The sequence below is a fragment of the Chelonia mydas genome, chromosome 8 (genome assembly GCF_015237465.2).
Source record: "Chelonia mydas isolate rCheMyd1 chromosome 8, rCheMyd1.pri.v2, whole genome shotgun sequence".
NCBI lineage: Eukaryota > Metazoa > Chordata > Testudines > Cheloniidae > Chelonia > Chelonia mydas.
Window position 1 is genome coordinate 70,617,056 of NC_057854.1, and position 20,028 is coordinate 70,637,083.

The 20,028-nt window shown below is 40.6% G+C and overlaps 1 protein-coding gene across 8 annotated transcripts in view; it reads left to right on the forward strand.

Annotated features, from left to right (window-relative positions):
• The window catches only part of DPYD (dihydropyrimidine dehydrogenase), a 558,093-nt gene that overhangs the window by 165,743 nt on the left and 372,322 nt on the right, over window positions 1–20,028 (forward strand). Inside the window, exon 1 of one of the 8 annotated variants that reach the window (XM_043553086.1) lies at window positions 12,347–12,351. The exons of the other annotated variants lie outside the window; for them this stretch is intronic. Within the exon in view, the coding sequence (XP_043409021.1) occupies window positions 12,347–12,351 (5 nt within the window). Of the gene's footprint in view, window positions 1–12,346; window positions 12,352–20,028 lie in introns of those variants that run through there. 8 annotated transcript variants of the gene reach the window in all.

The following is a 20,028-nucleotide window of genomic DNA, read 5'->3' on the forward strand; positions in this document are numbered from 1 at the left end:
GCAAGGCCTGTTGGCATTCCTCATGGGAAGAAAATCCTTTGATCTGCTGTGCTCCCTCTCCCTTGAGGTCTGGGAGAATGAGATGAATCAAAATGAGCTGGGATGAGACAAGCTGGGAAACTGAGATGAAAATGATGAGCTGCGTTGCGATGAGATTTTTTTTCTAAGTCTCTTTTAAAGAACTCCAAAAGGGGGAAAGTGGGCAGCATATTATTTTGTCCATTATTTTAGACCTAATATTCATCAAACTAATTTTGGTCCATTAATTTCTGGACCCATTTCTTCTTTATTAAATCCAATCTCAACCTGGTCTTTGAAACCTATCAATAGGCTTTTTGCTTTTGTTTGTTTGGGCTAATTCTCTCTCTTTTCTTGCACGTGTTCATAACATTCATTATTGAAAAGAACTTGACTTATTTTCCATGGGTAATTCCCAAGCAGGCAAAAAGGTACAGCTTATTGTGACATCTTGTGAATTTTCATCTATGTTTTACAGTTGAGCTTATAATTAAGAAATGTTTAGACCCAATAATCACAACAGGAGGCAAAATTAAAACCTTTTAACCATGTTGCAAACAGTCTTTTACTTTCTGCTCTGAAGGGGAAAGGCTTTACATAGATTGCAAACAAAGCAGGTACAAGTTGAAGGTTAGGAGTGTACTTCTGTGAGAAGCACACCTTCTTTATCCTAAATCCCCGCTGTTAGCTTGCATTTTCTTTTATGTGCTCCAGATTGGCTTCCTGAGAGGCTAATGGACTCCAGCTGTTTTATGGTTCTGCTGGCTAGCCTTTGCCTCTCCACATAGAATCCTGGCCAGAAACCTTGATGTTTTGTAAGCCAATCACACTCTTATCCCTTCTAGGACCCCAGACAAGTAGCAAACATGCATCTGTGTGTTTTCTATAGTGGCCATCATGGTAGTGTCTATGTGCTTTCTCAAAAACTTGAATCTACATGCTGAGGTCTCTAGTGAAATTCAGAAAAGATTCCTGTCCTTCTGTCCTACCTGCCTTTTTTCTCTCTAATGCCATCATCATGCTGGTAGTGATGGGAATGTGTTAGTAAAGAGGAGGGGTTTTTAGTATATCGTGAAAGTGGTTATATTCTGGATTAGCATAATCTCCTATAGAAGACTGATCCACAGCTGAATCAGTTGCTGAAAGACATGTGGTTGGTGATTGCAAGAGGAGGACTGGTGAATTGTTTGGCCCTCAAATACAAACTAAAGAAACATTATCTTATCCTGCTGCTCCAGTCCCTCCTGCAGCCTTACTTGCACAAATAATCTTTGAATTAGAGATTTACGTATTCATTTGAGTGGCATTACGGGCATGCATGACTTGCTGTACTAAGTATCAAGTTTTTGTGGTCTCTGTGGCACTGTTTTAAGGAAATCAGTCCCTTCAATATTTTTAAACCTTAACTGATGCCATTTTATTAAATTTGCAATTTATAGATTTTGGTTACATTAAACTTTATCATAGTTCATTAGCGTGTTAAATTGATGGATTTTCCCCACTAAATATTAGTGTTAAATAATGTTTCCTGCATAAATAGAGAGATTAGATGTAAACTATTGAAGTTAATGGCATATTGTACAGAACAATTTTTCTTTGCAAGGGGGGCATACAAGATGCAGGTTCTCCAATACAGAAAAATGTTTGTGACTTAACTTGCAGAAGAGTAATTCTTTTTTTTTTTTTTTTTCTGAATTGAGTCCTTAAGGAGTTCCACTGTCATTGAGATAGACAACAGGTGTTTCAAAATTTGAAAATATAATTTATGCAACGTATGGATAATGCCACATAAAAATTTCTTCTTTCCTAAGAATACTAGAAATGATCCTTGATATAAGTCAAAAAGCCTATAAGACTGCTGGGAGAATAGTCCAGGTGAAAAAAGATTATTGTGTATTAGCAAAGCTATAATAAAAATTGTAATTTCTGTCAACCTATTCTGTCTGTCTGTAGAGAATTAAAAAAGGAATTTGAACATAACGTAACAATTTTCTCGTTCGTGAAGGGGACTGCTATTATGGTGATCACCAGTATACTGGTTTAAAAACTCTCTAAAGCTTGTTGTGGTTGAACCACAAACGCTTGGTATGGGAGGTGGAAAGTGCTGTATGTCCAGGGATTTAGTAGAGTACATCTTGATTTCTAACTAAATAACCCTTCTTGGGTACTAATATGTTATATAGTGTGAGTGTGTGTATTTTAAGTATACCTACAAGTTAGGTGTAACGCTCAATAAAATAGTCATAGAATGTGTTCTCAAGGTGGCTAGAAATATTAATTGTTTTACAGAGTTTAGACTTAATTACTATTTGCAGATCAGTAACAGATTAAAAATATTTTAACAACTTTTGAAGGTTAATCATGTTTAAATCAAAATGAGGTGAGTTGTATTGTTGTTAGCATATTTTTTAAAAGTTTATATTACGAACATAAGAATTAGACAGAATGGTCTGTCTTGCCCAGTATCTTCTCTTTTTGGAGGGGCTAGTCCCAGATGCTTCAGAGAGAAGGACAGGACAGGACAATTATCGTATCATCCATCTCCTGTTGTCCAGCCCCAGCTTCTGGCAGTCAAAGGTTTAGGAACACACAAAGCATGGGGTTGCATCCCTGACCATCTTGGCTATTAGTCGTTGATGGACCTATGCTCCATGAATTTACATAATTTCTTTTTTTGAACCCAGTTATACTTTTGGCCTTCACAACATCCCCTGGCAACAAGTTCCACAGGTTGACTGTGCATTATATGAGGAAGTACTTCCTTATGTTTGTTTTAACTGTACTGACTTTTAATTTCATTGCTTGACCCCTGGTTCTTGTGCTAGGTGAAGGCGTAACTAACACTTCCTTATTCACTTTCAACACATCATTCAGGATTTTATAGACCTCTATCGTTTCCTCCCTGAGTGGTCTCTTGTCTAAGCTGAACAGTCCCAGTCTTTTTCATCTCTCCTCATGCGGAAGCTGTTCCACATCTGTAATCATCTTTGTTGCCCTTCTCTGTACTTTTTTCCAATTCTAATCTATCTTTTTTTGTGAAGGGGTGTAGTGTAGCATGGATTTTGTGAAGGTGTGGGTGTAGCATGGATGTATATGGTGGCATTATGATATCTTCTGTCTAATTTATCCCTTTCCTAATGGTTCCCAACATTGTTAGCTTTTTTCAACTGCAGCTGCTCATTGAGCAAATGTTTTCAGAGAACTATCCACAATGACTCCATAATCTCTTCCTTGAATGGTAACAGCCCATTTAGATCCCATCATTTTGTATGAATAGGTGGAATTATGTTTTCTAATATGCATCAGTTTGCATTCATCAACATTGAATTTTATTTCCCTTTTTGTTGCCCAGTCACCCAGTTTTGTGAGATCCCTTTGTAACTCTTCACAGTCAGCTTTGGATTTAACTGTCTTGAATAACTTTGTATCGTTTGCAAACTTTGCCACCTCACTGTTCATCTATGTGTCTGATAATTCTGTTCTTTTCTATAGTTTCAACCAGTTTGCCTGGTACTGAAGCTAAGCTTCTAGCCTTCAACTGCCAGGATTGTCTTTAATGCCTTTTTAAAAAATCTACATAATATTAACTTTTCTGCACTCCTGTATAGATCTTTCCTGCAGTTCCTGGTACAGAAACTGATATAAGCAATGGGCTACATACCACAGTTTGTAATTCTGTGGTTTCATATCTGAATTCCTTCAGAGCTCTTGGGTGAATACCATCTGTTCCTGGTGACTTATTACTGTTTAATTTGTCAATTTGTTTCAAAACCTCCTCTATTGACACCCCAGTCTGTGACAGTTCCTCAGATTTGTCACATAAAAACAGTGTCTTCAGTTTTCAGAGCAGTAGCCATGATGAAGTGGGCTTTAGCCCACGAAAGCTTATGCTCAAATAAATTTGTTAGTCTCCAAGATGCCACAAGTACTCCTCGTGTCTTCAGTGTGGTGATTTCCCTCATATCCTCTGCAGTGAAGACTAATTCAAAGAATTCATTTAGATTCTTGGCAGTGGCCTCTTCTTTCTTGAGTGCTTTCGTAGCACCACTGATTGTTTGACAGGCTTCCTATTTCTGATGTACTTAAAAAATGTTTCTGTTAGTTTTTATGCCTTTTGCTAGTTGCTCTTCAAACTTTTTTTGGCCTTCCTAATTATACTTTTACATTTGACTTGGCAAAGTTTATATTTGTTGGTACTTTCTATTTTCCTCAGTAGGGTTTTACTTCCAATTTGTAAAGGATTTTTTCCCCCCTTCTAACTGCCTGCTTTATTCTGTTTAGCCGTGGTGGCATTTTTGGGGAGTCTTCTTTTTTTTTAATTGGGGGTATACTTTTAGTTTGAGCCTCTATTATGGTGTTTTTAAAAAGTTTCTATGCAGCTTGCAGGCATTTCACTCTTGTTACTGCTCATTTCAGTTTCATTTATCTAGCATCCTGATTTTTGTGTAGTTCCCCTTTTGATGATAAATGCTACTGTGGTGCGTTTCTTTGGTATTTCCCCCCCTACAAGAATGTTAAATTTAATTACACTTATGGTTGTTATTACTGAGTGGGTCAGCTATATGAACCACTCAGACCAGATCCTGTGCTCCACTTAGTACTAAATCAAGAATTACCTCCCCTCTTGTGAGTTCCAGGACTAGCTGCTCCAAGAAGCAGTCATTAGTGGTATGTAAAAAGAAAAGGAGTACTTGTGGCACCTTAGAGACTAACACATTTATTTGAGCATAAGCTTTCATGAGCTACAGCTCACTTCATCAGATGCATGCAGTGGAAAATACAGTGGGGAGATTTATATACACAGAGAACATGAAACAATGGGTGTTACCATACACACTGTAACAAGAGTGATCAGGTAAGGTGAGCTATTAGCAGCAGGAGAGCAGGGAGGGGATGGGACCTTTTGTAGTGATAATCAAGGTGGGCCATTTCCAGCAGTTGACAAGAACGTGTAAGGAACGGGGGGGGGGGGGGCAATAAACATGGGGAACTAGTTTTACTTTGTGTAATGACCCATCCACTCCCAGTTTTTATTCAAGCCTAAGTTAATTGTATCCAGTTTGCAAAGTAATTCCAATTCAGTAGCCTCTCGTTGGAGTCTGTTTTTGAAGTTTTTTTGTTGAAGAATTGCCACTTTTAGGTCTCAGAGTAATAGCCGTGTTAGTCTGTATTCGCAAAAAGAAAAGGAGGACTTGTGGCACCTTAGAGACTAACCAATTTATTTGAGCATAAGCTTTTGTGAGCTACAGCTCACTTCATCGGATGCATACTGTGGAACATACAGAAGATGTTTTTATACACACAAATCTTGAAAAAATGGGTGTTAATCACTACAAAAGGTTTTCTCTCCCCCCACCCCACTCTTCTGCTATTACCAACAGGAGAGTGGGTTTGTTTGGGTGGGGGGGGGGGGGAGAAAACCTGGATTTGTGCTGGAAATGGCCCACCTTGATTATCATACACATTATAAGGAGAGTGATCACTGTACATAAGCTGTTACCAGCAGGAGAGTGGGGTGGGGGGAGAGAAAACCTTTTGTAATGATTAACACCCATTTTTTCAAGATTTGTGTGTATAAAAACAAACATCTTCTGTATTTTCCACAGTATGCATCCGATGAAGTGAGCTGTAGCTCACGAAAGCTTATGCTCAAATAAATTGGTTAGTCTCTAAGGTGCCACAAGTACTCCTTTTCTTTTCACTTTTAGGTCTGTAATCAAATGACCAAAGAGATTGAAGTGTTCTCTGACTGGTTTTTGAATGTTATAATTATAAGGTGCCACAAGTACTCCTTTTCTTTTTGCGGATACAGACTAACACGGCTGCTACTCTGAAACCTGTCATTATAGTGGTATGTAGAAATTTTATCTCCACATCCCATCCCAATCCTGATGTGACATGTATCCAATCAACATAGGGATAGTTGAAATCCTCCATTATTTTGGGGTTTTCTGTTTTTATAGCCTCTCTAATCTCCCTGAGCATTTCACAACCACCATCACCATCCTGGTCAGCTGATTGGTAGTATATTTCTGCTGATATACTCCTCATTATTCAAGCATGGAATTTCTACCCATAGAGATTCTGTGATTCAGTTTGATTCATTTAAGTGTTTTACTACATGTTTTAAGTGTTTTACTACACGCTATGCTCTGGAAATGTGTATAGAAGTATTAACATACAGTTTAATCAATATTAGAGTATGATCCATCTTCCTAGAAAAGTACAATTACATTCTTAATATTAAACAGGAAAAATAGTAATGTTTAAGATTAACAATGTTGTGGTTTAATTTAAAGCATTTAGACTTTCACAGACATACTGGTTCTCATCTTTTTTACAACCTTTCATGTTACAAATAATGGAAGAGTTCTTTCTGTTTTTAGACTAATGGCAAGAGGTTATCTAGCTAATTTATCTTCTTCCCATAAAGTGCAGGTCCATTCAGTCAGAATAATCTATAACTGGTATAATATCAGCCAAGTTTAGGCCTGGAGTCCCTGTTTACAAATGTAATTGGACCCTCAAAATGAGCTACAGGCACAAACATCAATAGCTGCATCTTTTACTACTGATGTAATCCACAGCTGGGGCTGCAACTAGCCAGAACTTCAGGTGTAAAAAGGAAAAGGTAAATAAAGCTTGAGAAAGGTAGGTCATTTTTCTGAAAATTTACCCCATATTTTTTTTTACTTTGTTAAATTCAATTGTTTTCCCCTCTTAAATCATTTTTAATATTTTAAAAAAATATTTGTCTGGAGATGTAAATCAGGTATAACTCCACTAAATACAATTATGTTAGTTCCTTGATGTAAAATTAGTATAAGATCAGAATTGGTCCCCTGGTCTTTGTTGGTGTGAGGGAAGGAGGACAAGAGAGAGCAAGTGAACAAACCAACCCACAACAGCTAACAGCATGGTGGTTAGGGTAGTCACCTGGAATCTGGGAGACCCAGATTCAAGTCCTTGCTCTGCCTGATTCATATCCACATCCCAGGTGTGTCTCCTACACTGGCCTATAGGAATTGACTCTCAGTCTCTTCTGTTGGAGCGTTTCCACTTTGTATAAATAAATAAATGCTCACTGAGCGAGAGAGAGACCCAGACCCTATAGGCAGTGGATAGGGGCAGTTACCTGGGCTTGGGACACAGGTTCAATACTTGGTCTGAATTAGGCAGAGCAAGTACTTGAAACTGGATCTCCCTTATCCCAGGTGACTACCCAAACCACCAGTCTATTTTGGGAGAGGTGCTGCTTTCTTCCCCTCCCCCCATCCAGAAATTCCCTCCTGGACCTGAGAAACCTTTCCAAACAAGAGTTTCATTGAAACTGGTATTTTTCCATAGAAGTTTTTGTTTCACTGAATCTGCATTTCTGACTAAAAAACATTTAGTTGAAAAATTCCCAACCAACAGTGCTGGAGAGAACAATAGATCTTTCCAGCAGTTTGAACAACAGATGAAAATGTGAGACTGGCAACCAAAGCATTATCTTTTTCAGAGCATCTTTGATTTCCAGACCTTGGATATACATGAGTTTTTCTGTAATTGTAATTCAATGCAGTTTTGGCTTTTTCAGCTATTCTAAGCAAACTGCCTTGTAATTCAGTTAAACTTGTAGCATATCAATCTGGTAGTGAATCTGTGTTGTCATTTGAGCGTGCCCTCAGCAATAGAAAAATGTACCACCTGAAGTAGTAGATCTCAAACTCACTTTTTGACTTTAAGTTATAGAGCCCTGAGGTGGAATCATCACTGCACATAAGAGGGCCTAGACAGTTGGCAAAAGGAAGCTGTGTGAGAACATGAGTTTTTACATACTTGTCAGGAACTGTATACCTCAGCTATTCAAATGCAAAATCTAACACTCAAGGGGAGTAGCATGTAGGTTTGTGACATTCACTGGAAGACACAGATACATAAACTGAGTGGATTATATTCCTTCACATAGGTAGCATTTTTTATTTGTGAGACATATTATCATAATAATTTTATTTATAAAGCCAAGGAACTCAGGGTGCTGTAGAGCAATATATAATAAATAGATTACAAAAACAAAATCTAGATTAAAAACAACACTAATAAAATCACCCTCCTAAAACTTCAAAAGAGGAAATCAGATGCGGGGAAGAGGGGAGAGAGAGAGGGAGAAAAGTACAAAACATGTGGTCATACTAAAAACACTATTATAACAATATTATTGATTTGCTTACTAGGCCACACAAAACATATTTGCTAATAGAAATTTAAACTGTTTATGTTACTTGCCTGTTTGCAAGCCCCATCTGTGAGAAACCAGAACACAACGGATATGACTTTGCCTTATAGCTGAGAAAAGTAGCTGCCGTGATTTCTGATACATCTGAAGGATACTGGTTCTCTGCTGCATTGGCATGATATCCATGCCACTTGCTACAACGTGCCTTAATCCACTGCGATTTTCTTTAATTAATTCATGTATAGAACATTCCTCATTCTGAAGCATTGTAAATTACTTGACGGAAGTAAAAGGAAAGAACTGATCTACATGCAGTGTAAAGTGAAGAGGGTGAAACATGGAAACTTTGAGACTGTACTGCAACAGTATATTACAGTGTGAGATAAGATAAAAAATAATACTGCGTCTGAATGAAATGGCAGAAGAAATTCAAAGAGGCAGAATATAATTACCCATTATGGAATTTGACTAGGACCAGACCTATCACCATGGCTAGGTGTTAAGAGTACTGTCTCCCAACATACTCCTTGCAACTTCCCCAGGCTGAATTTCCAGCACTGACTAGGGTTTTGAAAGAAATTCTCAGTACTTTACTTCTCTTCTCCTGCCAGCGGTAGCTGCGGTGAGGCAGCTAGCTCTCTGCCTCCTCCCTTAGTCTGAGCACAGATGCAGAGAAGACGGAGCCAGGCAGGCATAGGAGACGTTGCTGGGGAGCTTACTGGAGTCAAAGCCTTGGGAGGACATGAGGGCAGGAAGAACTAGGGCACAGGTGTGGAAGGAATGGTGGTGGTTAGAAGGAGCTGGTGCAAAGGTAACTATAGGGACTGTGGCATGCTCAGGCAGAATGATAGTGTAGTTGGTCTGGAAGCAGGATGTTAAGGGATTCCTGGTGGCAGGAAGAAAGGGGATGGAGGTAGAGAAGAACGAGTGAGTGAGTGAGACTCAATGAGTTAGACTGGTTTGAGACACGGAGAGAAACCCTAGGGATGGTTAAGAGTAGAGAAAGGTGAAAGAAGGAAAGAGACCCCAATGGGTGAGAGAGACCAGAAAAGCCAAAGACCAAAGGATGGGACCCCAGGGTTGTGAAGAGGGTAATCACAGGTGAGGTGGGAAGAAGTTCAAGGGAGACAAAGAGAAGAGGGGCCACAGTGGAATAAAGGAGAGATTGTAAGAAAGGTGGAGGAGATACTCTGTGAAAGAAGGAGGATGGGGAGCTCAGATGAGTTGATAACAGAGACTGCAGGAAGTGGGGAGAGAGCCAAGGGGATACAGAAGGGAGGGGAAAGTTCCTAGATCTCAAGAGGGACACAGAGATGAAATTGAGAAGTGGAGAGAGGAAGAATAAAAAAGTGATCAGGCAGGAGTACCGGAGCCAGTAGAGAGAAAGGAGAAAAGAAGTGGCATGGGTGGAGGGAGAGATTTAGGGTCTATTTCTACATGGCTCATGTAGGCATATTCACTTCCATAGTCTCCCAAGGCCAGCTCTCAGCTCTGAAGAGGGCTTTCCTCTCCCCTCCCCCCATCCTTGCATTGTTTATCTCCTGGCAACAGAGAAATTCAGCCTGCTGCTGCCTCTTCTTTTTGCAGCCAGCAGCAAATTCTTGTTTGTCTCTGCTTCTGCTGCTTGCCTCCCTCCACCTCTTCGCCCTCTGACCATCTTGTCTCGGCTAAGCGAGAAGGGAGAACGAAGGGGCACACTCCTCCTCTTCCCCACCATGACTGGATCCTCAGGCCTGTGTGAGACAGGAGGAGGTAGATGCACACCTACAGAGGGAAGGGGGGACTGAATGGATAAAGGGTAATAGTGTGCGGGAGAGCTGGAGGTTTTTGGAAGCGTAGAAGGGCTGTGGAGTTCTGGGTGCGGGAAGAGATGTGAGTGCTGTTCAGGGAGTTCTGTTTTTGAAGAAAGCAGAAACAGTCTTGCCAACTTTCATGATCTGATGTTTTTCTTCAACCCTCACCTCCTGGAGTCATGTTATTTCATGAGTGTTTCATATACCACATGCTTGGTAATAATATGAGGACTCATGTTTCTAAAACTAAACTTTATTAACAGAGCTATTTACAGAGATGCTGCAACTGAAGCTGGTATTCCAGCCTTGTACACTTCCTGGTGTTCCTCCAAACTCTTCCCTGTTTCAACTTGTACTGCTCCCTTCACATTCCATCAAGCTTGCTACAATGAGAATCTCAGATTATTTTTTTTAAAATGAGAGACCTTTCTATCACTCATGGCTGCAGAGGAAATCTTGGAAATGTATCCTGAGTCTATTCTAAAAGTTTAAATAACAGAACCACACTTGGGCACTGCAAAAAAGTAACATGGAACCTTTCATTTAATAACCTTGAAATAGTTGGGACCTCAGTTATGTTTTGTCCAAAAGATAAAGTGGCACCTCCAGAATCAAGGGGTCCTAATATTGCTAGATATGTATACTGGTTCTGTATTAGCTCATAGGGAAGAGTGCTAAACAGCCAGCACCATTTTTTGCAAATGTATAGCTTCCCCCTCACTGAGGCTAAGCTTGTGAAACCTGACAGGATGACAATTCAAGGTGGTAAGGCCGTGGACATAACCTCTTGATGACAGTAATCATAATTGAATAGAAATTTTAGCTCAGGATTTAAAATGCAATTGACTTGGAAACATTGAGAGGGTTTAATGCCTGTTTTCCCCGACCCAATAATTCCCAATTTCCCTGTAGAAAGGGCTTGTTTACATGAACATTTAATTCGGGGTGTGTATCTTGTTTGCACTAGACTGCTGTGGTCTAACTGTTTGAGTGCACCCTGCTGATGTGCATTAACAGTTTGTTTCAAAGATGACTAGACCAGAGTGCTCTAATGAAGTCTTAACACGCAGGAGCAGGTTGTGCATGAACCGTTATCCCACGGCAGACTATTGCCAGCTAGAATCAGACCCCAGCTTTCCATTATCTAATTGTTTGTGGAGTCAAGCCCTGAACTTCGCTCCCTATTATACCCACACTCCATCTCAGTCCCATCCTTATTTCATTACAGGCTCCAAAGTAATCTTTTGCATAAGCAAAAGCAGCGGATCTTCTCCATGAATTGGGCTTGGGAGTTGTAGCAGTAGATCCATGTCTTCTCCCTTTTCAAGGTTTCAGCAGTGTATCCTGCTATCTCTGTATTTAGGCCTCTGTGTGTATGGATGTGTGGGAAAGGATTGCAACAGCAGATCCTCTTCTCCCTCCACAGGTACCTGATTACGATCACCCCAGTTGCTACTGGAGAAACAGTAAGAGAGGAGGAAGACAGCTGACCTCCAAAAGTCACAAGAGAGCTCTTAAAAGCCAAAGGATAAAACTGCAGAGGGAAGACATGAGTTAGGAAGCCCCATGGTGGCCTGTTTCTCTTAGGGAAGAGGGCCGTGAAGCTCTCTCTTCTCTCTAAGAGTGTCCCTTTGAAAGAGGTATCTCATATTTTTAACCATGTTACTCATCTCCTGTTCAAAGTTCAGGGAACTCATTCAGAAAGTGGTCCCAGACACTCAGAGTTCTTAGGAAGAATGCTGATGTATAAAGTTATCATGATTAGGCTTCAAAGTGAACGTTCTTTTGAGATGACTGAGTAGCTTACACTTCTCTTAAAGCTAGTGGACCAGATCCTGAGCTGGTGCAAATTCAGAATAGCTACATTGATCAGTGTGAACGTACACACAAATACCTGACTCTTCTAAATAAGAAATTGAAAGTCCAAGTTTTTGCATGTGTATTATGTTGGAATGTGTGAGAGCATCTGTCATTACACAATTATATGATGTGGTGCCCCGGGAGGTGCGCTCTCTGGAGCCCATGCCAAAGATGTTACAGTAAGTCCCTCTGACCACTACTCCATGCCGCTCTTCCATGTGGGCACTAATGATAGGGCCAGGTATGCCTCTGAGCAGATTACCATTACAGAGTTCTAGGAGCAAGGGTGAAGGGATTGGGAGTGCAAGTTGTGTTCTTGTCTATTGTACCGGTTGAGGATAAGGACCCTCATACATCCTGGAGGTGAATGCATGGTTGTGCAGATGGTGTTGCCGGGAGGGCTTAGGTTTCCTCAACCATGGGATGTTGTTCCTGGAGGAAGGTCTCCTGGGAAGCGATGAGGTTCACCTGGCCAAGAAGGGGAAGAGCATCTTCATGCACTGACTTGCCAGTGAGGAGAGCTTTAAACTAGGTTAAATGGGGGCAGGTGATAAAAACCTACAGGAAAGCATAAAACGTGTTCCCTTAACTGAGGGTTAGATGTTGTAGGGGACATGGAAAATTACTAAGGATTATAGAAGCAACAAGAGGGGGAAATGTGCTCAACATCTTAGATGTCTATACACAAATGCAAGGAGTATAGGGAATAAACAGGAAGAACTGGAAGTATTAGTCTGTAAGCTAAATTATGATTTAATTGCTATCACAGAGACTTGGTGGGATAAGTTTACGCCTAAAATATTGGTATTGAAGAGTATAGCTTGTTTAGGAAGGACAGACAGGATAAAGGGAGGGGGTGTTGCATTATACATCAACAAGACATAAACTTGTTCTGAGAGACCAGAAGTAGGTAGGAGGCAAACCAGTTGAAAGTTTCTGAGTAAAGATAAAAGGGGTATAAAGTACAGATGATATCATGGAAGGGATCTACTATCAACCACCAAATCAAGATGAGAAGGTGGATGAGGCATTTCTAGAACAAATAACAGAAATGTCCAAAATACAAGACCTGGTGGTAATGGGGGACTTTAATTACCCCGATATCTGTTGGAAAAGTAATACAGCAAAACACAAAATTTCTAATAAGTTCTTGGAATCTATTGGAGACAACTTTTTGTTTCAGAAATTGGAGGAAGTAACCAGAGGGACAGCCATTTTAGACTTGATTCTGACCACCAGGGAGGAATTGGTTGTGAATGTGAAGGCGGAAGGCGATTTTGGTGAAAGTGATCATGAACTGATAGATTTAATGATTCTAAGGAAAGAAACATGTGAGAGCAGGAGAATAAGGATGATGGACTTTAAAAAAGCAGACTTAACAAACTCAGAACTGGTAAATAAAGTCTCCTGGGAAGAAAATCTCAGGAAAACAATAATTCAGGAAGGCTGGCAGTTTCCCAAGCAGATAATATTAAAGGCACAATTGCAAACTGTCCCCGTGTGAAGGAAAGATAGGAAGAATATGGCTCTATCACCTGACAATCAAAAAGGAAACCTACAAAAAAGTGGAAGGACTAGTTGGACTAATTGCTAAGGAGAAGTACAAAAGAATAGCACAAACATGTAGAGAGAAAATAAGAAATGCTAAGACACAAAATGAGCTATACGCAGCAAGGGACATAAAAGGCAATAAGAAGAGGTTCTTTAAGGACATTAGGAGCAAGAGAAACACAAAGGAAAGCATAGGTCTTCTACTTAGCAGGGGAGAAGAGCTAATAACTAATGACATCAAGAAAGCTGAGGTGTTTAATGCCTATTTTGCTTCACTAAAAAGGTTAATAGTGACCAGATACTCATCACGATTAATATTAACAAAATGAAGAAGGAACACAAGCCAAAATAGGGATAGAACAGATTAAAGAATATTTGGATAAGTAAGAGGTATTCAAGTAGGCAGGGCCTGGTGAAATTCATTCTAGGGAATTTAAGGAAGTAGCTGAAGGAATCTCAGAACCATTAGCAATTATCCTGGAGAACTCATGGAGGATGGGTGAAATCCCAGAGGACTGGAGAAGGGCAGACATAGTACCTGTCTGTAAAAAGAGGAACAAATGAAAACCTAGGAACTATAGACCAGTCAGCCTAATGTTGATACCTGGAAAGATACTGGAACAAATTATTAAATAAGCTGGGGGTCTGGGGAGTAACCCCTGTGACAGCCCCCTACATGACCCCTCCCTGTGTAACACCTTCCCGCCCCACCCCTAGCCCAGGACCCTCACACTCTCGCCATCCCATCCCTTCCCAACTTACCTGGGGCAGGCCAGGGAGAGATTTCTCTGGCCTGGCTGGAGCTGCTCTTGCAGGCCGGGCGGCACGGCTGCAGCCTGCCAGCCACGGAGCTGCAGCTGCTTCGGAGACTGGGGAGAGAGCGGCGTGGCCATAAGAGGAGAGACTCTGGCCCCACCCCTTCCCTTCTGGCACTGCTGGCTGTGCTGCCTCTCCTTGCCCACTCTGTTGGGGCGCGGGGGCTGTGTCCCACCTCTCCCCCTCTCTGTACCCATTCATAAGCCAACCCCCTTCTCTGATGCTTCCCTTTTTTTCTAAAAAAAATCGGCTTATGAACAAGTATATACGGTAATTATTTTTTTTGGCAGGGTTATTGGATTAGTGGATGGAGGGAAGCAGTGCCCATGATATATCTTGATTTTAGTAAAGCTTTTGACAGTGCCACATGACATCTCATTGGCAAACTAAGGAAATATGGTCTAGATGAATTTACTGTGGGTAGGTGCACAGCTAGTTGAAAGACCTTACTCAAATAGTAGTTATCAATGGTTTGCTGACAAACTGAGAATGCATAACCAGTTGGGTCCCACAGGGATCAGTCCTGGATCTGGTATTATTCAATATTTTCATTAATGACTAGGATAATGGGATGGAGAATATGCTTATAAAATTTGCAGATGACACCAAGTTGGGAGGAGTTGCAAGGATTTTGGAGGACAGAATTAGAGTTCAAAAGATCCTTGACTAATTGGAGAATTGATCAGAATTGAACAAGATGAAGTTCAAAGTGCTAAGTACTTCACTTAGGAAGGAAAAAATCAAATACACAATTACAAAATAGGGAATAACTAGCTAGGCAGTAGTACTACTGAAAAGGATCTTGGGGTTATAGGGATCACAGATTGAATATGAGCCAGCAATGTGATGCAGTGGTGAAAAGGGGTAATATTATTCTGGGTATATTAACAGGAGTGTTGTATGTAAGAACCTGAAGGTAATTGTCTTGTTCTACACAGCACTGGTGAGGTCTCAGCTGGAGTATTGTGTCCAATCCTGGACACCACACTTTAGGAAAAATGTGCACAAATTTGAGAGACACCGGATGAGAGCAACAAAAATTATAAAAGGTTTAGAAAACCTGCCTATAAGGTAATGTTAAAAACTGGGCACGTTTAGTCTTGAGAAATGAAGACTAAAGGGGCACCTGCTAAGTCTTCGCAAATGTCAAGGGCTGTTTTAAATAGGACTGTGATTGATTGATCTCCATACTGAAGGTAGGACAAGGAGTTATGGATTTAATCTTGCAAGGGAAATTTAGGTTAGATATTAGGAAAAACTTTCTAACTATAAGGGCAGTTATTCTTTGGAATAGGCTTCCAAGGGAAGTAGTTGAATCCCCATCCTCAAAGGTTTTTAAGAACAGGTTGGATGAACATCTGTCAGGGGTAGTCTAGGTTTACTTGATCCTAGCTCAGCTCAGGGGGCTGGACTTGATGTCTTCTCAATGTCCCTTCTAGTCCTACATTTCTATGACCCTATAACACTAAAAAAGGTACACAACAGAGCATTCTCTTGTGTAAATACTTTGCAAAAATGGTTAATTGGTATAGATGTTTTATACCTAGCTTTATTCACATAGGACAATTAGTTTACCTGTGCCTACTTCAAAAGTGAGAATGCAAATGCAATCTTATCTAAGGTGGGATTAATGATTGGGGTTTTTGAGTACATTTATGTTTCAAATGTGTAATTTTCTCTATATATGATATCTTTTGTCTCAGTTACTGTGGTTTCAACACAATACATTGTCTTCTCTCTGAGTTGGTTGCTTCACTTCCTTTTGGATTGCAACTTTCCAAATAACTATTTTCATGTCTGCTGCCTTGCCCAGTGGCGGATTGAGAGTTCGTGGGACCCTGTGCGCAGCTTCATTTTCGCGGCCCCCCCTCAGGACCCAGCCAAGAAAAAGAACATTCTCTCTTATCCCCCCTCCCATTTTTCATACTTTTTTCTTCTTCCTCCTCCTATATTATAAGTAATGGGAAGTAAATGAAAATAAAGTGAGGTACCTTGTTTGGGGAAGGGGGTTGGGGTGCAGGAGGGTTAGGGGGTTGGGATCTGGGAGGGAGTTTGGGTGCAGACTCTAGGAGGAAGTGTGGGTGTGGGGTGTGGGCTCTGGGCTGGGGCGCGGGGTTAGGGTATGGGGGGGTGAGGGGTGTGGGCTCTGGGCTGGGGCAGGGGGTTGGGGTGTGGGAGGGGGCTGGGGGGCGGCACTTACCTTGTGCAGCGTGGCTCCCAAACCAACTGGCACACACACACACCCCCTGGCAGCGGCTTCTAGGTGCGGAGGGCCAGGTGGTCTCTGCCCGCCAGTGCCCACAGGCACCACTCCTGCAGCTCCCATTGGCTGCAGTTCCCAGTCAGGGGAGCTGCAGAGTTGGCACTCCGGGTGGGGGCAGCATGCGGAGACACACCCTCTCCCCGAGGGGCCACAGGGACCTGCCACCGCTTCCGTTAGTGGCGCGGTGTGGAGGGAGTGAGCCACCTTCCCTCCGCCAGGGGAGCGCAGAGGTGTGCCAGCAGCTGGCTGCTTCCAGGAGTGGCGTGGGGCCACCGGCCACGGCATGCAGGCAGCCTGTCTGCCTGAGCCATGCTGCGCCGCCGGCCAGGACTTAGGGGCAGGTTGTCAGATGAAATTTGTCCTGAATTTTGGGGGGCCCCCTGTTGTTGGGGGTCCCGTGCCACCACATGGTTTGTTTCCTGGTAAATCCGCTCCTGGCCTTGCCCCGTCTTACGAAACATTTTAAATATAGGTTACCACTTAAGGTCTCAAAATAGGGTTTTAGTAGTGCTTAAGCAGTGCATAGGTCTTGAGCTGGCTCTCAGAATAGTGAATAGCCTCTCTCTTTTAAAATGATACAATATCATAGAACTTTTATGTCTTTCTCAATGACTTAATTGTCATTCCAAGGACAGATGTGGGGAGAAAGTATTTAACACGTACTGATAACTGGAAGAGTTGGTTGTATTTCATTGTTATGAAGATGTAATTATGTTAATTTACATGTGTGATTTAGATATGTCTAAATATAAATATGTATATGGGTTTAAATTTTTGTTTTCTCTAGGATAGATATTACCTCTAATAAATAAATTAAGGTAATTTTGCTTTATTTTAAAATGTGAATGTATTGTTATACGTTTAAATGCATTAGTTGTGACAAGTGGATTGGAGATTTTTTATTTATTGATTCTGTTGTTTATAGTGCATTTTAAACCAAGTACATAATAACAGAGTACCTTTGAAAAGTAAAAGGGGCTTTCACAAAGTAAAGGGGAATTTCAAAAGGGGCAAGGTAAAACAAAAGTGTAATCTTGGCCATTAATTTATAAGGGAAAATATATGTAGTATTGAGGTTTACCGCAAATGTTGGCATATTCCCCTAAGTACAGTACTGTCTCTGATTTTTCACAGTATCAGTCACTTAAAGCAATTTAGGTAATGATATTCTGGCATGCATTTCTACGATTCTATTTATGCCATTTGCCTAGCTCATTGGAATGCAGTACCTTTGCTGTTTGGTACATTAAATGCACTCTATAATATCTATTATGGCATGGTCAAAGGATAATTTATTGTCAAATAGAAAAATAGGTCAACACTAATGTCACTTGATGATCAACCCCCCAAGTTTAATAAAACATCTCACCAGCATGCATTCCATGCAGTGGCTGATATTTTATTAGGACTACAGTACCTGACTATAGCAGTAGTGTAATTACTGAGCTGTCAGTGTGATAAGTGGGATTAATGGCAGCCTCATGCACTTTAGTCTGCAGAGCACTCAGAGAACTGGAGGATGGTATTATTATCAAAGAGAGCCTACTGGCATATTCATGGCACCCCCCTCATCCCCCTCCCCCCCCAAAAAAAAAGCTATAATTCAGGTTTGCTTTGCCCTGCCTCGTTAACCCCTGATGTTTTCAACAGCTGTTATTTGTGAACCATCTCTATAATAATAAAAACAGAAATTATTTGGTAAAGATAATAAACACAACCATTAATCTATACATTGGCTATCCTATTATGGGACCTTTCTATTCATTTTTAATATAAATATACTTTGTTTTAAGGGTAGTCCACGCAAACCTGCCTAAAGAGCTATTGCATTTTAAAAACTGTCTTGAGGTAGGGCAGTGGTGGAGAAAAGACATAACAGAATGGCTGCTTTTTTCTTACCTGTGATTCTGAAGTCTGTTCTCTCTGTTCTCACCTCTCCGTCTACACAGCCAAAACTGTCAGACAAGCCCTCATCATGTCACATCTCGATTACTACAACCTCTTCTTTTCTTGCCTTGTATACTGCAACCTTGCTCCCATCAAGTCTGCTTAGAGTACTGAGATCACTTGTTCTTCCGTGCTTCCTCAAATGCATGGAAAAAAACCCTCTGTGATAAAATCCAAACAACTGTTACCATAGGGTGACCAGATGTCCAGATTTTAGAGGGACAGTCCCAATTTTTGGGTCTTTTTCTTATATAGGCTCCTACTACCTCACACCCCGTCACGATTTTTCACATTTGCTGTCTGGTCACCCTATGTTACCATATCCTTCTCCAAATTCCCAGTTAATTCTTCTCTGAAATGATGTCCACAAAATACTGACTGCTAATTATGGTGAGGTAGGTGACAAGCTGTGACTATTTCCTTTTCTTACTCACTTACTTTACGACCAATTGGAACAAACGAATGAACGAACAAACAAAAAACCCCATAAACACCTACAATACATTAACTAACAAATCTCTACCAATTATTCATTATATGCATTTGCTTATATGTTTTATCCCTGTCCTGGACTCTGCAACTCATTGTGTTTTTAGACTGTAAGCCCCTTACGACTAGGATGATCTCTTGCTATGTTTGCACAGCACCCAGCATAATGGGACCCTAATCCTTGAGGCTGTACTATAATGGTAATATTTATTACTAAATAATAATGGGAGATTTGGGAATGCTGTATGAGTAGCCATGTTAGACCTGAAAAATTTTATTTTTTGCTATTTTCTATAAGTTGACATAGACATCTTTTATAACTATGCTGAAAAGTATCCAGAATAATTAAATGAATTCTCAGATTATGAGTAGTGTGGCATTTGGTCTATGATATTTCACTAAAGTGTAAAGCCAAAAAAAAAACCCCTTAGAAAAATATTTTAACAGGGTATCATTTTAACTCTTTAGCTGATGCTTGCTTTTTTTAAAATCATACATCAACTAGATTATTCTTTAGGGTCCAATCCTGTAAAAGGACTTGTGGAGGTGAACTTAGACCTGTATGCCCACATGGATGCTTTTGCAAGAGTGAGTCGTTAATCACTGCTATTTAAGATTGTGTATTTTATTATATAATATAATTTGTCATGGGGGAAAAAGGTTCCCATTCTGCCCTCAGATATTTTTTCAAAACTCCAGTCAACTTCAGTGCAAGTTGCCATAGGAGTGCTGGTTTGTACTCCTGAAGACACAGATTGTAAACCCACAGTTTAGAAGTAAAAATTCATCCTTTTATCTGGTTTCAGAGTAACAGCCATATTAGTCTGTATTCGCAAAAAGAAAAGGAGTACTTGTGGCACCTTGGAGACTAACCAATTCTAACTCATTAAAGTAATTGTATTGCACAAAATAAGAGACCCAATATTTAGCAGCCATTCTTCTTCCCTGGGACAGAAACATGGTGAACCATATAAATCATGAATTATTTTTATCATCTGTCCTATAAAAGTATCATAAAACTGTACATATCTGATTATTCAGTTTTCAAAATTATACTCTCAGTTACATCTACA